Source organism: Erinaceus europaeus, chromosome 1 (genome assembly GCF_950295315.1).
Source record: "Erinaceus europaeus chromosome 1, mEriEur2.1, whole genome shotgun sequence".
Lineage (NCBI taxonomy): Eukaryota > Metazoa > Chordata > Mammalia > Eulipotyphla > Erinaceidae > Erinaceus > Erinaceus europaeus.
The window spans coordinates 132,146,306-132,163,866 of record NC_080162.1 but is presented as its reverse complement, the minus strand read 5'-3'; the positions used below and the strand labels follow the sequence as shown (position 1 = coordinate 132,163,866).

General features: G+C 36.8%; 1 protein-coding gene across 1 annotated transcript in view; it reads right to left on the bottom strand.

Moving 5' to 3' along the window:
• CSMD3 (CUB and Sushi multiple domains 3) overlaps positions 1–17,561 on the bottom strand; it is a 1,712,448-nt gene that overhangs the window by 67,401 nt on the left and 1,627,486 nt on the right. Inside the window, exons 55-59 of the mRNA XM_060195764.1 lie at positions 13,730–13,903; positions 12,385–12,570; positions 8,721–8,894; positions 6,690–6,872; positions 1,891–2,067 (exon numbers count right to left, since the gene is read on the bottom strand). Of these exons, the coding sequence (XP_060051747.1) occupies positions 1,891–2,067; positions 6,690–6,872; positions 8,721–8,894; positions 12,385–12,570; positions 13,730–13,903 (894 nt within the window). The remainder of the gene's footprint in view (positions 1–1,890; positions 2,068–6,689; positions 6,873–8,720; positions 8,895–12,384; positions 12,571–13,729; positions 13,904–17,561) is intronic.

The following is a 17,561-nucleotide window of genomic DNA, read 5'->3' as shown; positions in this document are numbered from 1 at the left end:
CTAACAATGGTGGTGTTGTTGTCATGTAGACATCAAGTCCCAGTGATAACCCTGGTGGCAACAAATGAACAAAACCAAAAAAGAAGGAGGAGGAGGAGGAGAAAGGAAAGAGAAAAAGAAAGTAAAAAGAAATACTAAAGTCTCTGTACCAAAACAGGGGGTGGGGGAGTATGTGGAGTTCTTTTGGGGTTGTGGAAGCATCCTGTTCCTCATTTACAGATTTTACATGAGCATATTTATGGTTTTACTCACCAACTGCTTTTTTTTTTTTTCTGCCTCTAGAGTTATTGCTATAGTTCAGTGCCAGCACTAAGAATCCAGTGCTCCTGGAGGCCATTTTTTCCCTATTTTATTGGATAGGACAGAGAGAAATTGAGGGAAAAGGGGGAAACAAAAAAGGAGAGAGAAACAAAGACACTTGCAGACCTGCTTCTCTGCCTGTGAAGAGTTCCCACTGCAGGTGGGGAGCTGGGACTCAAACCAAGATCTTTGCATGGGTCCTTGTGTTTAGTTAGATGCAAGCTTATCTGGGTGTGCCCAGTACCCTCACCCCCACAACTGGTCTATTTGTAGCTATACAATTTTCTCTCAGCAAAAATATGCATAGTCTAACTCAATATACAAAAGGCACGCATTAAAGATCTAGAGTCTCTTGTACTATAGATGCCTTTGTTCTTATGATTGAGTCCATGGACACATACAAAACAACTCTCCATACAAAAACATTTCATGATTTACATGGTGCTACTGTTTCTTAATAAGTTTATTAAGGTATATTTTCCCAATTAATATATTACTAGATAAAACATTAGTAATTAGGCCAGACAAATTTATTTTATTTCACACAAATAACCCATTAACTTACATATAGGAATCGAAAATATCTTTTTAATTTCCTGAAAATGTAAAATTTTATTATAATGCATAATTACTAATTTACTATATTTTAATATTGGAGGGAAAATCAGCTGCCAGGACTTCCTAAAAGTAGGACAAAATGCACTACTAACTGTATAATAAAACAAGTCAGATGCTGAAATGTGAGAATGGAAAAAACACAACTGGTATCCTATCCTTCAGACTTTTACCTTGGTTATAGCTGATAATTTATATGTGTCTCCAAAATACACTTATATTACATTTAAAAGCACTGGATTTATTTCTTTTTAAATTTTTGTTTATAAAATGGAAACACTGACAACACTGGTTTTCTGTATTCCCTTTCTCCCCATCCAATTTAGTACCTTAGGAAGCCAAGTGATTTTTTATTATTATTGATTTAATAATAATCGACAAGACCATAGTATAAGAGGGGTACAATTCCACATAATTCCTACCACCAGAATTCCATACCCCATCCCCTCCACTGGAAACTCTCCTATTTTTTATCCCTCTGGGAGCATGAGCCCAGGATCATTATGGGGTGCAGAAGGTGGAAGGTATGGTTTCTGTAATTGCTTCTCTGCTAGACATGGACATAACCAACTAATTTTTAAAGTCAGTACTCAACACCCTAACCATACACTACTACTATGTTTTAAAATAAGAGACAAAGCAAGTGAAACCAAACCTTGCATGGTTTTACTAGTTATAACACACACACACATACACACACACACACACACACACACACACACACACACACACTGCATATTATATACTTATAAACATTTTCTACAAAACTGGTGGTATTTTGAAATATGACGTGTAGGGTTAGTGAGACAGTGTAATAGTTATGCAAAACATTTTTCATGCCTGAGGCTCTGAGGTTCAATCCCTAGCACCACCGTAAGCCAGAGATGAACAGTGTCCTGGTATTTCTTTCTCTATCTCTATCTCATAAAAAACAAAATAAGTGAAATTAAAATTATATATTATGAAGAAACTTACTTGTACAGTTAGGCAAAGTTCCAGACCATGTACCATTGGCTGTACACTGTCTGACTGAAGGTCCAGAAAGGATATATCCCTCTGCACAGGAATAAATGACTGAACTAGAAAATGTTGTGCCATCAATCCGAAAGACTTTCCCATTGGCTGTTGTTCCTGGGTTACCACATTGTACAGCTGTAAAGAAAGATGGTTTGCAGCTTACATAAAAATGTTCCAATTAAAAAATTTCCTACACAAAAAGTGAGAGGTTTTAGTTCAAATTCTCCAAAGGAGCTATAAACTTGCTAAATTAATCACTGAATTATTTCCTATAAGTTGTTGTAATTAAGGATGTTTATATTGATTTTTTAAGTTGAGCTAATGGAATGCAAATCATAGAACTTAAAAAATGTGTTAGTAGTTTCTGGTAAACACTACAACATAATTACAAAAATACTGCCTTTGGTGACCATCACTTCTTTCAGGAAAAATTATGAGCCTTTTGTCTAAAACAACTCACCAAGGTATAGAATATTTGTAACAATAAGAACAGTAGAGATTTACCAAATTTATTATTCTAAGTAGATATAACATATACAATTAAAATGTTATAAAATATATGTATACTTTTATAAATTTACGTATATACATTTTATTTAAAACTTTTTTTTTAATTTTTTTTTAATTTTAATTTATTTATTCTCTTTTGTTGCCCTTGTTGTTTTATTGTTGTAGTTATTATTGTTGTCGTTGTTGGATAGGACAGAGAGAAATGGAGAGGGGAGGGGGAAGACAGAGAGAGGGAGAGAAAGAGAGACACCTGCAGACCTGTTTCACCGCTTGTGAAGCAACACCCCTGCAGGTGGGGAGCCAGGGCTTGAACCAGGATCCTTATGCGGGTCCTTGTGCTTAGCGCCACCTGCGCTTAACCCGCTGCGCTACAGCCCAACCCCTGCCCCCCCCCCCCCGTTCATATATTTTTCAAACATCATGTTAAAGATAGTGTTCATACTTACTATATAATAGTAAAGTAATAAAACATTGTAATGGTACATATAAATAAACATATTATTTATACTAATGCATCTTCCCATATATTTTTATGTCTACCTGGAAACTAGGAGGAATTTTCAGAAATTATTGGTGCAAAACCATTAATTTTTTCCAAGGTTGGGTTTACAAATTGTTATGTGATAAAGAAGAAATTAAAAAGGGCAACAAAAGGGGAAATAAATAAATATAAATAATTTTAAAATATATTTTTAAAAAGAAGAAATAAAAAACTTTCAAAACAAACATTTTAATCTTTCCAATACTGATGTCTATATGGTGTGAACAGTGTTAGAATATAAAAGCCAGGGGGCTGGACAGTAGTGCTGGGGGTTAAGCACACATAGCATGAAGCGCAAGGACCCATGACAAGGATCCCAGTTGAAGTTCCTGGCTCCCCACCTGCGGGGGTGGGGTGGGGGGTGTGTGGTCGCTTTATAAGCGGTGAAGCAAGTCTGCAGGTGTCTATCTGTCTCCCCCCCCCCCCGGTCTTCCCTTTCTCTCTGGATTTCTCTCTGTCCTATCCAACAACAAGGACAGCAATAACAATATAATAACAAGAACATAAATAAACAAGGGCAATAAAAAGGGAAAAACAGCTTCCAGGGGCAGTAGATTCGCAGTGCAGGCACTGAGCCCCAGCAATAACCCTGGAGTCATAAAAAAAAAAGAATATAAATATGATAGCTATATTTTATAATTATTTGTTGGTATAGTTCTACTGATGGAAAAACCAGCCAGGTTGGAATAGTACTTCTTTTCCATAGTTGAGGGCAGAAAGGAGTATTTTTACTAGTCATATCAAATAGAATTTAGGTACAAGTTGAATTAATAATATATTTCAGTATATTTTGTTTCTGCTTAAGATTACCTTTACAGAAAAATAAGCTTCCAACTAACTTGATAATAATAATAATAATAATAATAATAATAATAATAATAATAATAATAATAATAATAATTGTCTACTGCCTTTTAAAATGCTATGACCATAAGGAAACTTCCCCATTCTCTTTAAAATCTATATTTCCCCCAGTCCCAGGACCTCTGAGACTTTGTTTGTATTTCTTTTTCTTTTTTGTTTTAAGATTTATGAGAAAGATAGGAGGAGAGAGAAAGAACCACACATCACTCTGGCACATGTGATGCGGGGGATCGATCTCGAGACCTCATGCTTTACTACTGTGCCACCTCTGGGGCCACTGTTTGAATTTCTTGATGGCTCTTCTCTAGATCCCTTACCCTGTTATACAGCCTCTGTTGACCTCAACTAAATCAGCACAATCACTGCCACCATGTCAAGTTATGCTGCCACTACCATTTTGTTACAGAGTATATCCAGAGACGGCAGGTCTGAGACGTCAACCTTTCAACTCCAATAATCTGGGGAGACCTTCTCTAATATAAGACCTTCTCATGGTGCATCCCGTGAGTACCCATTCATTGGGGAAACTGACGATCCTTCCTAGCCGACTGAATCCACATGGATCCCAGTCACTTTCAAAGCCAGCAACAAGCAGCTCCTGACAGCTTTCAACCTGACGCTGTTGACTAGCTACGGAAGAAGGGCAAACGCTAGAAGAAGAAGAATTAGGGAGTACCCAATTCCATTTCAGGTGGCACATTCTCCAATCAAGTTGCAGATCCTAGATATAGGTTAGAGCTTGGGGTGGGTACTGGCTACATGTATTTATGAGTTAGGGGCAACTATATACCTCAAATTAAAAGTGCTTAATAGTTCTCTATGATTAGACTTAGACATAATAACTGTGGAAGACTAGCAGAATGGCCTAAAGAAAGCATCATGAATTTTTGCATCAAATATTTACTATTTAGGCCTAGAACCCTCCTCTGATAGGGGTATCTCACATTTGTCAATAACTCTTTTAAAAATATATATATATTAATATTTATTTATTTTCCGTTTTGTCACCCTTATTTTATTCTTGTAGTTATTATTGTTGTTGTTATTGATGTTGTCATTGTTGGATAGGACAGAGAGGAATGGAGAGAGGAGGGGAAGACAGACAGGGGGAGAGAAAGGCAGACACCTGCAGACCTGCTTCACCGCTTGTGAAGTGACTCCCCTGCAGGTGGGGAGCTAACTACAGAAAAGAAAGCAAGATATAACTCTTAATTTCTTCTGACAGCATTAGCATTATTGTCACCCCTTGATAATCTTCCAAAGAAAAAAGGTATAGAATTAACCAAGAGATATACTGGAAAAAAATTGTATCAAATCAAGGATAATTATTGTACCTATGACAACCTTTATTAACATCATCAAACAAGTAATGCAGTAAAACTTGATGTTAACTCAGACCCCACTAAAACTATGACACCTCCCTGCCCCCATAACCTATAGATTGATTTGGATACAACAAATGACACTCAGTGCTTTAATGGCTAGGAGAAAAATCCAAGCTTGTCATATAAAGAAGGGACTTCAAAAGCTGCAAAAGGGCAAGTGACTGGCTCACTTAATGGTGACCTCTTTGATCACTACCAGCACATCCTATCACCTGAGGCCCAAGTCAGGGAATTCTAGGATTACTCTATAGATACAACAGCCCCAGACATGTAACAGACCCCTCTCTCTACTATCACTGGTCACTTCCATCAGGAACATCATCATAAGATCTCTGTGGGCCTCTCCAGGACTTTGCCCTCACTATAAAATAGCAATGGTTGAGGCTGCCCCATTTTCTGAAGGGAGGCTGGGTCATCTGCTCTGCCAAATAAGGAAGACTGGTTTTGAAATAAGTCCAGCCAAGAATGTTCCCAGTTGAGACCATTGTTTTCAGGCTTAGATTGACAGGGACTTGCAGATGATAAAGGCTTCTGTGCTAAATATGAATAGACACGGGCCCTGAGTCAGACTGATGAGATCAATAGTTGACTATTTACGTATTTCCTTCAAGGTTAGGAGCTACTCTCTGCCCTACTCCAGCTTTCCGGTATATTCTCAACTTTAACTGCATCTTCTCATACAATATTTTAGCCCCACCTCCATATTCCTCAGGAAGAAAAAAAATCATTGAAGTTATGGGCGCCTTGGAACATACCTAAAGTAGACTTGCTAGCTTTTTATCACCCTGGATTCCCCATTCTCACCTACTCTATTCCTAATTTCTGGTTCCCATTTATTAAACATTTTGTCCTGGCCACAGAACTTACTGTCTTTCGGACACCAAATTGCAGATGCTACTATGAGTCCATCCTGAACTCCGTGGGCAGATGACCTCACCAATGTGTCTTGGAACCTCACCTCTCCAGAGCCCTACCCCTTAAGGGAAAATAGAAACAGGCTAGGGGTATGGATTGACCTGTCAGTGCCGATGTCCAGCAGAGAAGCAATACACAAGTCAGAACTCTTACCTTCTGCACCCCCTCCAAAAAATTTTTGTCCATACCCCCTGAGGGGGATAAATGTTAGGGGAAGATGACTAGAGGGCTCTGAAACCCAATTCCATCAAGACTCAGAGAGAGAGTAGAGGTAAAAAGGAAGGACATTCAGGATTAATAATAGGTATAGCTATAACTCAGAAAAGAAGGACCAAAAAAAAAAAAAAGAGGCAGGACCATAGAAAAAATGGCCAAATAAATATGTAGATAGATAGAAATAATAGTTAATCCATATTTATAATCTTGATAATCATTGCAGTTTCCAATGGAGGGAATGGGGACACATAATTCTGGTGGTGGGAATGGTATGGAATTGTACCCTATTATTTTGTAAATCATAAATTAAAAAAATAAAAGTTTACCTTTACATTCTGGCTGCCTTCCTGTCCAACTGCCATTAGCTAAACATGTTCTTTCTTCAGAGCCATGAAGGATATATCCAATATCACAAGCAAAACGTACAGAACTTTTGGTTCTAAAATCACTTTCCTGTCTAGAACCATGACCTGGAGTACCTGGGTCCCCACATATACCGGTAGCATCACCTGTAATTCAATATAATTCATATTAATTTATTTCAATAAATATATATTCAATTTATGATTTTTACCAAGGTTCTTACAGGCATTTGTTTTTATTCATTCAGTGCCTTACCCTGCTAAACAGATGAGGAATATAAATAACTATATTTCCTATCTAACTCCAGCCACAAGAGAAAAATTTAAATAAAAAAGAAAGGACTTGCAGTATATAGTACTCTTTTCTATGTCAATGGCATCAATATTTGGGAACATTAAATAGGTTAACTCCCAGAGCCTGGTTAATATCTCAGCAAAGGGAAAATTTATAACTGGCATTACAATAGCACTCAAATGACATGGATTTATAAAAATAAATTTAATATATAAATTTGAAAATGTCAGTGCTTCCTTCTCTGATTTTCTTAAAATCATTCTTTGCTGGAACTGTGATGTGCTGACAAATGTAAAATAGTAGGTTTCCCTTAGCCTAATATTTCATTAATTCATTTTTCTCCTATAGACTACTGACTACTGGCAGAAGACTTAAAAAAACTGAAAACTTCATGCATAAAATTATAAAAAATTGTAAATAATCACAGATGTGAAACTCTGATTTAAGATCCTAATAATCTTGATACTCAATAGGTGTTCATGTTTTGATTTTGTGTTCTTTTTATCATTTCTTTAATAAACCTAATTTAAGTACCCAAAATCTCAATCTATACTGAGAGAAAAGAACACAGAGAGTTGAAAACATAAATATTGAGAATGTTCTCTGTCTAGGTACTTTTTTTTCTTCTCTTTTAAAAAAATATGTTTTGTGAATATTGAAATTCTTTATACCATTCTCACTTTCAGGCAATGTAACATTAACAACCATAAGAAACTTTAAGGGCAATATTTCACTTTTAAATATCTTTGTACAATGTATTTTTGCAATTCAATAGCGATGTCCTACCTATGGGTATGGATATGCATTTGACAAAGTTTAACTGAAAATATTTAAGGCTTTATTTTAAAACTATGTCTCTAAGAAATTTATTGATTGACAATTTAAAGGAATTGAACTCTCTTCTAAACAGGAAATTATAGTAAAATATTGCCTACAGAATATGATTATATTTAACATCTGCAAAAAATAGAATGTTGAGTCTAGTAGTATGGCATTTAAATTATCAAAGACACTGTATACAGAGCAGCATTAAAAAATTAATTTTTTATAACTGAATATAGCACAGCTCAAAGCATAGACCTGTAACTGGTGGCCTATAAATAAGTATTAATTTACACTATGAATTTATATTTGAAGATTTAGTTAAATGTATAAACAATGTTGTAGCTTCTTCCATGAATCTTTTGAAAAGTATGATATACTCTTTCTCTTTTTTTTCTTTTTCCTTTTATTAATTGCTACCAAAGTTGTTGGTGACTGGTTAGGACTTCCTCCTTGTGGCCATTTTTCCCTTTCTTTCTTTCTTTCTTTCTTTCTTTCTTTCTTTCTTTCTTTCTCTCTCTTTCTTTCTTTCTCTCTCTTTCTTTCTTTCTCTCTCTTTCTTTCTGCTCCTCCCTCCCTTCTTTCTCTCTCTTTCTCTTTCTTTCTTTTTTCTGTTTTATTCGATAGAACAGAGAGAAATTGAGAGGGGCAACTAAGCTAGGGGGAGGGAAAGACACCTGCAAAACTGCTTCACTTCTAGTGACGTGAACCCCCTGCAGGTGGAAAGCCTGGACTTGGACCTGGGTTCTTGTGCATGGTTACATGTGCACTCAACACGGTGTACCACCTTTAAGCCTCCTATTTTCTCTATACTATTTGGATCTACATCCATTATCATTGTCATGATGATATTTTGAATACGATTTCCCAACTGGTACCTGAACAATGCGGCTGTGATCCACTCCAATGGCCATTAAGTTGGCAGGTTCTTGATGACTGGCCTAGAAGGGCTCGCTTCCCTGTGCAGGAATAGTGAACAGTAGAACCAAAGGTATACTTCTCACCAGACAGGACTGCATTAGGAGGAATGCCAGGGTGTCCACAGTCAATCACTACAATACATAATTATTGAATATAAAAATTTTTTATATCTCCTATCGGGAAACCTGCACCAATTCTTGAAAAAGACGTTTATTTATTTCATAAAAGTGAGAGGAGAGAGAGAGGGAGAGAGAGAGAGGAAGAGAGAGAAGAAAACCAGATTATCACTTTGGTACACAGGATGCCATGTTTTTAAGTAAGTCCAAAGATCTAGACACTACATTACCTCCCAAGCTACCAATACCAATATTTTATAAAATAAATAAAAATTGTATTACCTTCAACTGTATACCACTCACAGAAACCAAGCACACTTATGAAAGTTTCTTGATTATATTCACTGAAATAATCAGAGGTAAAAGACAGCTACTGAATGATTTTACACATATATGAAATACAGATAATTACAGCAAACAAAATTGCAGAAGAAACATTGTACAATGTAAGAACTAAGGCACTTCTGGGGGGAGGGTTTAAAAAGCTGGGGAGGGGGTAGCAGAATTTTAGTGGGAGATTTGATAACTGATATGCCCCAAGTGCAGCATGAAAATACTCCTGAAATCTGATAACTTATAAAAAACAATCTTAAGTTATGAATACAGAGAAAATAATAATATAATACAATGGTAATAGTAATAATAATAATAGCAATAATAGAAGTGATTCTGTGAATTCATTCACCCTGTGCATGAGCTTAATAGATACTGCAGATCAATATAAATGATTGAATGAGCGTTAAGTCCATATATAGGAGGATAGTGAACACTTTCTCATAATCATAACTGCATGGGTTTAAACATACCTATCTAAATAAAAGGCAGGACTGAGTGAAATGTCAATGTGGACCTACAAATAGTACACTGGGGTCACAAGAAGCCCTGTACAGAATTTAATAGGAAGAAATATCAGGGCAAGAGAAAGGCAATAAATATGAATCGTCACACAACTATTTTATTTTTTAATTATCATTATTTGTTGAATACAGATAGCCACAAATCAAGATGGTACAGGGAGATAGGGAGAGGGGTAGGGGCCGGGTGCTAGTGCAGCGAGTTAAACACACATGGCATGATGTCATAGACACATGTAAAGATCCCCTTTCAAATGCCCCCCAATTCACACACCTGCAGAGGTTCGCTTCACAAGTTGTGAAGCAGGTATGCAGGTGTCTCCCCCTTTCGATTTCTCTCTGTCCTATCCAACAATGACAATAATAACAACAAGGGCAGTAAGGGCAACAAAAATGGGAAAAAATGGCCTCCGGTAGCAATGGATTCATAGTGTAGGCACTGAGTCCCAGCTATAACCCTGGAGGCAAAAAAAAAAAAATTGGTAAGTTAGCCTGAAAACTAAAAAGAGAGGAAGAGAAACACCTACAGCCCTGCTTCACCACTTGCAAAGCTTCCTTCCTGCTCAAATCTGGGTCCTTGTGTACTGTAATATGTGCACTTACCTAGGTGTGCCCTACACATTTTAATAGATGGTCTAGAATAATCCATTTCAGGTCATCAATGAATAAAAGTATTCTGCATAAGGAAAATACTCTGTGGCATTCCAAATAATATGTGGCTAGAAACAGTACTAACAAATGTCAATATGTTGTATAGTTTTCTTTATGACTGAAGGTAGCTTGGGATTTAATATGTATCCACTTTCCTTGTAACCTGGACAAATGAGTACAATATGACTCTACAGTGTACAAAATAGCTCAAAGAGGACATAAACTCTATACAACTCTTAGTACTTAGCATGCTACTAGTGAGCACTATAAAAATTAATACAAAGTAAAAAGTGGAGTCAGGGAATTAAAGAAATCTGAATAAATTCATATATACATGTCTTAGAAAAGAATTTTAACGTTAATGATGTGTCTAAGGTTCAACCTCGGGTTTCACATATGTGCTTTATCCTCTCTTTTTTTATTGGGAAACACACACACACACACACTCACACACAAACACACACACACCAGGAAAGAGTATAAAATATCGTATTGAATCTGTAATTTAATAGACATCACATAGTTTCCTTTCTTTGTTAATTCATGAATGATGCTACAAAAAAAATTCCACCCTGTGAACATAAAGAATCGCCACATAAAAGTGATTATAAGGGAGTCGGTCTGTAGCGCAGCGGGTTAAGCGCAGGTGGCACAAAGCACAAGGACCAGCATAAGGATCCCGGTTCGAACCCCGGCTCCCCACCTGCAGGGGAGTTGCTTCAAAGGCGGTGAAGCAGGTCTGCAGGTGTCTATCTTTCTCTCCTCCTCTCTGTCTTCCCCTCCTCTCTCCATTTCTCTCTGTCCTATCCAACAATGACAACAACAACAATAATAACTACAACAATAAAACAACAAGGGCAACAAAAGGGAATAAATAAATAAAATAAAATATATTTTAAAAATAATAATAATAAAAAGTGATCATAAAATGATTAGATTATTTAGCATGATGCAAAACTATCTGCATGACTTCTGGATACACTGCCCTTCAGTCTATGAAATTTCCTTCATTCCTCTCTCTCTTTCTTTTTTAATTGCCTCCAGGATTATCTCTGGGGCTCAGTGCTGGCACTACAAATCCACCATTGCCAGTGGCCATTTTTTTTCTTTTTTTCTGTATATGTACCGTGCTCTAACTGATTGTGCCACTGGAGCTCCTTTTTTCTATTTTATTCTATAGGACAGAGTGAAATTGAGAGGGGTGGGGGAGGTAGAGAGAGGGAAAATGATAAGACACTTGCACCCCTGCTTCACTACTTATGAAGTATCCCTCCACCCCCACAGGTGGGAAGAGGGGGCTGGAACCTAGGTCCTTGAAGTATCCTTCCACATAGTACCATGTGGGGCTTAACTGGCTGCGACACCATGCAGTCCCCATCTATGACGTTTCTTTTCTCTTTCTTGTCATTTCTGGGTCAACTCTTTCAGAGAGAAAGAGAGACAGAGACAGAGGGAGAGGGAGAGAGAAGAAAACACCCTAGCACTAGAACTTAATCCAGTATAGTGGGGTCAGACTTGAACCTGGGGAGTGCCTATAGCAAAGCAGGTATATTATCCAGGTGAACTATTTTGATATTCCAAGAGAACTAAGTTTCCAGTAACACATTTGTATAAATCCACAAGTATTTTGAAGCCCTGATACTGTTCACATGGTAACACATTTTATATCAAGTGGAAGTTAATCCAAAGTAAAACTTACTTAATTCAAAAGAAAAGGATAGTTATCACTTATGGTATAGTAATGGCACAGAATGTGAAAATTTCTTGATGTTTATATTCTGTCTGCTTTATCAAAGTTCAAAGTAAAATATAGACATTTATGATACAGAATATTGATAAAATCACATTCATGGAATACAGAAGGGTATAGTTTCAATATAGTGAGCCACTATTGGTATAATTATCTGATATGTAGCTCTAGGTATTTTATCAACAACAAACATTCATGTTTCTTACTTCTATGGAAGTTTCTCAATAAAGAATTCACATTATCTACTTACTGATACATTCTGGTAAAGGTTTATCCCATTGTCCATTTGGTTGACATATTAAAACAGAAGAGCCAAATAAAAAATATCCAGGATTGCAGTCATAGAAGACCACAGTGCCATATGTAAAATTTCCATGTTCGATTTTACTTTCTCTTTTGGAATTGGCTGGAATACCAGGATCAGAACAGTTGACCACTAAACAAAGGACATTTGAAAGGTATGTTTCACATAAAGGGGAAAAACCACAGACTTCCAGTAAAATATATGGGCAAAGATTTAAAGGCAAATATAGTTAAACGATTAAAGATTACAGCAACAATGCTAATACAAGGACAATAAATATAAAGAAACAAAATCTATAGGATATAAAATACAGAAAATTGAGGAACTATTTGCATTTTTGAGCAATGGCAACTTTATAAATATTATGCTCAATTCTGGATGTAAAGGAAGTTACTTTCAAAAATGGAGTTAAATATACCATAAAAGGTAGAAAATTCTGTCTATATTTAATCAAACCACAGAAAATGTATACTATTTATTTTAAAAATGGAACAACACCCAAAAAATATCTATTTCTATGGAGAAACCAACAACAAAATATTATAATGCCAGATTTAAACCCATTTTTTTTTCAAAAACTATGAGAAGAGTAATTTCTCGAAAGTAAGTTGCATTAATTATGAAATTCAACAACAAAGTATTATAATGCCAGATTTAAACACATTTTTTCAAAAACTATGAGAAGAGTAATTTCTTGAAAGTAAGCTGCATTAATTATGAAATTCACTCCATGTATAAATTATCCACTGACTATATATATTTGTTTGTTTTTGCCTCCAGGTTTACTGCTGGGGCTCAGTGCCTGCACTATAAATCTACTGCTCCTGTGGCCACTTTTAGTTTTATTTTTTTTGGTATAGGACAGAGAGAAATGGAGATGGGAGGGGAAGACAGAGAGGGGGAGAGAAAGACACTTGCAGACCTGCTTCACCACTTGAGAAGCAACCTCCCTGCAGATGGGGACAGGGACTGGAACTGGGATCCTTGAGTGGCCCCCTTGTGCTTTGTACTATGTGCGCTACCACCCAGTCCCCATCACTGACTTTTTATATACACCCACAAAAAATGGCACAGTAAAAATAAGGAGCTGAAATAGTTTGCTAGTTCTCACATTAAAAATACATTAAAATATTTTAAAAGGAGAAGCAAGTCTAATATCTGACATCTACATTAGTTTTGTTTTATCAGCTGAGAATATTCTGTTGCTCTGTCTAACCTGTTTCAAGTGTTTTCCTATTACTTTATGTAGACTAATCGGTACCATGCTCTAAACTAGAAGATAGATTTTTACCTTTGCACATTGGTGGGGGGTGGCTCCACTGTCTGTTGGCCTGGCACTGTGCTTTTGTTGGCCCTTGCATAAGATACCCAATATTGCAAGAGAATGTCACAACATCATTAAAGTTGAAGCCATTTCCACTTGTTCGTCCATAAATTGGGCTACCGGGGTGACCACAGCTAATAGCTAATAGCAATGGGAGAGGGAAGACACAAATTTGGTTATCATTTATCATATGACAACTATACATCATTATTTCAAGAAATATAGAAGGAGGCTATTTTGGGGGGGGGTAAAATTATTGTTTATTTTGTTTTAGGTTTTCATGTCAAGAAGCAGGAAGGCCAAATACAAACTAATATAGGCCGCTGATGTGTCAGCTGGATGTCCTTTTTTTTTAAAAAAAAATTTTATTTATAAAAAGGAAACACTAACAAAAACCATGGGATAAGAGGGGTACAACTTCACACAATTCCCACCACCAGAACTCCATATCCTCTCCCCTTCCCTGATAGCTTTCCTATTCTTTATCCCTATGGGAGTATGGACCCAGGGTCATTGAGGGTTGCAGAAGGTGGAAGGTCTGGCTTCTGTAATTGCTTCCCCACTGAACATGGGCCTTGACAGGTCAATCCATATTCCCAGCTGTCTCTCTCTTTCCCTAATGGGGTGAGTCTCTGGGGAAGCAGGGCTCCAGGACACGTTGGTGGGGTTGTCTGCCCAGGGAAGTCTAGTTGGCATCATGTTAGCATCTGGAACCTGGTGGCTGAAAAAAGAGTTAACATATAAAGCCAAATAAATTTTTAACTTATAATGAACCTAAAGGCTGGAATATTGCAGATGCAGATTGGGGGGTCTCCATTTTGTAGATAGACAATAAGCTTATTTTAGTTATATTCCAGAGGGCCTATGGCTATACTAGGTTTTTTGTTTTCTTCTTCTTTTTTTTTTTTCCCTGAGCCTGACATCTTATATGCAGGTGGATCCAAGCTATTGTCTGGGGAGATGATATCATGGCTGGAAAAAGGACTAGAAAGCTGGATCAGGGAATAGAATAGCTCCCAAATATGTGAAAGGTATATAAATATTATTGACTGTAAACCCCATCGAAGAGGTTAGTCTTATGTGAAAGTAGACATCACTTTCACTCATACAAAGGCACAACTTGGAAAGTCAAAATGGTCTAAAATAATGCACAATTACTAAGGAAACATTGCTTTGCCATCATGATAATTTTATGCAATAGTAAATATTTAAAGTTCTCTGATATAGTTTTAGCTTCTCTAATGTTTGAAAGAACACCGAAATTTAAAATAATTTTGGCATTATTGTTATGCATAGATAGTAGTAAATCAAACAAACAAGCAAAATCTGGGGCCACTAGGTGTCTAAACAGCTCTAATATTCCTAATAGTCAGGAATTTAGTTTTTGATAGAAGGGAAGAGACAGAGAGAAGTAGAAAGGGGTTAAGTGCTTTCAATACAGTGCGCAAGGACCTAGGTTCAAGCCTCTGGTCCCCCACTGTAGGGGAAAGCTTCATGAGGGGTGAAGCAGAACTGCAGCTGTCTCTCTGCTTCTCTTCCTTTCAGTCACCTCCTCCCCTCTCAATTTCTCACACAATAATATATAAATAAATATTAAAAGAAAAAGGGAAAATTATATTAAAACAGAGTAGAAAGAGGGGAAGAAATACTTTGTACCACTGCTCCACTATTCATGAAGCATAACTCCCCCAACACACACACACACACACACACACACACACACACACACACACAGATGGGGATCAGGGGCTTGAACTCAGATTCTTGCAAGTAATGTGTGCACTCTACTTGGGTGAGCCCTCACCAGGCTCCAGGATTATGTTACTAGTTAAAAGCAGAAAAGACTCAAACTGAACTAATTTTCCTTTTCTGATTGCATTTAAGAAATTAAATTATGTAAATGCAGCCTTCCTTACTTAATTTTAGTTTCTGGTAATATTATCTACATAATGACATTCATGACTAATACATGAATGATCAAAAGTATTATTTAATGATAATTTCAGATAATTACATGGGGTGGGCAAGTGAAAGTTAAGATGCTGTAAAGAATTAATTTAAAAATAATTTATTGAGGGGCTAGTTAGGCACCTAGTTTACCATGCACATGGACTCAAGTTCAAGCCCCTGGTCCCTATCTATAGGAGGAAAGCTGCACTAGTGGTGAAGCAGTGTTATAGGTCAGTCTCTCTTTTACTCTCACTCTCCCTCTCCCTTTTCCCCCTCCCTCTTTGCCTCCAGGGCTATGCCTAATAGCTATCTACAAAATGGAGGAAGGGCCCTCCAACTCTTCATCTGCATTATTCCAGCTTTTAGGTCCATGATTGGTCAACAATTTGTTTGGCTTTGTATGTTAACTCTTTTTTTCAGCCACCAGGTTCCAGATGCTAACATGATGCCAACCAGACTTCCCTGGGCAGATGACCCCACCAATGTGTCCTGGGGCCCTGCTTCCCCAGAGACCCACCCTATTAGGGAAAGAAAGAGACAGCTGGGAGTATGGATTGACCTGTCGATACCCATGTTCAGCGGGGAAGCAATTACAGAAGCCAGACCTTCCACCTTCTGTACCCCCTAATGACCCTAGGTCCATACTCCCAGAGGGATGAAGAATAGGAAAACTATCAGGGGGAGGGGATGGGATACAGAGTTCTGGTGGTGGGAATTGTGTGAAGTTGTACCCCTCTTATCCTATGGTTTAGTCAATGTTTCCTTTTTATAAATAAAAAATTAAATAAAAAGAGTGTTTGGATCAGTTGTATCAGACCACAGCTTTTCTTTCATACACATATATATATGAAACACAATTCCCACCACCAGAACTCCATATCCCATCCCCTCTCCTGATAGCTTCCCTATTCTTTATATATCTGGGTATATGGACCCAAGGTCATTATGGGGTGCAGAAGGTGGAAGGTCTGGCTTCTGTAATTGCTTCAGACCACAGCTTTTCTAAGATTCATCCTGTATTTTCCCTTTCTCTGTTTCTTAAGTCCCTTCATTAACATATAAACCAGTCAAGCGTGCTGTTTTCTTTATTCATCATTTATGTTTAAAAAATTCCATATAATTTTTGTTAGAAAATAATGATACCAATTAGGTGGGTAGTTGAAATCCTTTTAGTTCTGCAATTCCACTCTAATGTCCACTTGTGCTAGTTTATCCCAAACACTGTATTTCTATGAACCACTTTATTGCATCACCCCACTCTATTCATCAGAACAACTCTATAATTGGGTACCGTGAAAGACCACAGTCACTTTTAGTACTTTTTAAATGACCCGAGAGCAATTATTTTCCACTGTACTGTTAATGTCAGTCTACTCATTTGGAAATTTAACTGCATTTTATTCTTGTTTAAAATTATCAATAAAGAAACCAGCTTTACCCCAAGGAACAATTTTCATTTATAGCCTCAATTATTCAACAAGAAAAACAGCAGTATTATCTGGTTAGGCTTGCGTATTAATGGGAAGAAATCTAGGACAAATCAAAGCATAATATTGCTGTCTTTATTCTTCAATCTCTGTGCACATGAGACACAACTTAAAAAACTAATTTCAATGTTATTATTGGTGTATTCTCTATTGTACTGTTGGATTGCATAAACGTAGAACTCCAATAAATTTCTGTTGATTAGATAAAAATTTGACATAAAAATTCTAAATATGATTATAATTAGTAGTAAGTTAAATAAAATATTTCCTGGATTTTACACTATGTCCTATGCATTTTTTTCTGAAGTTCTAAAATCTCTATGTCTGATTCCATAAAGTCACAACTACAGCATGTAGAGTTT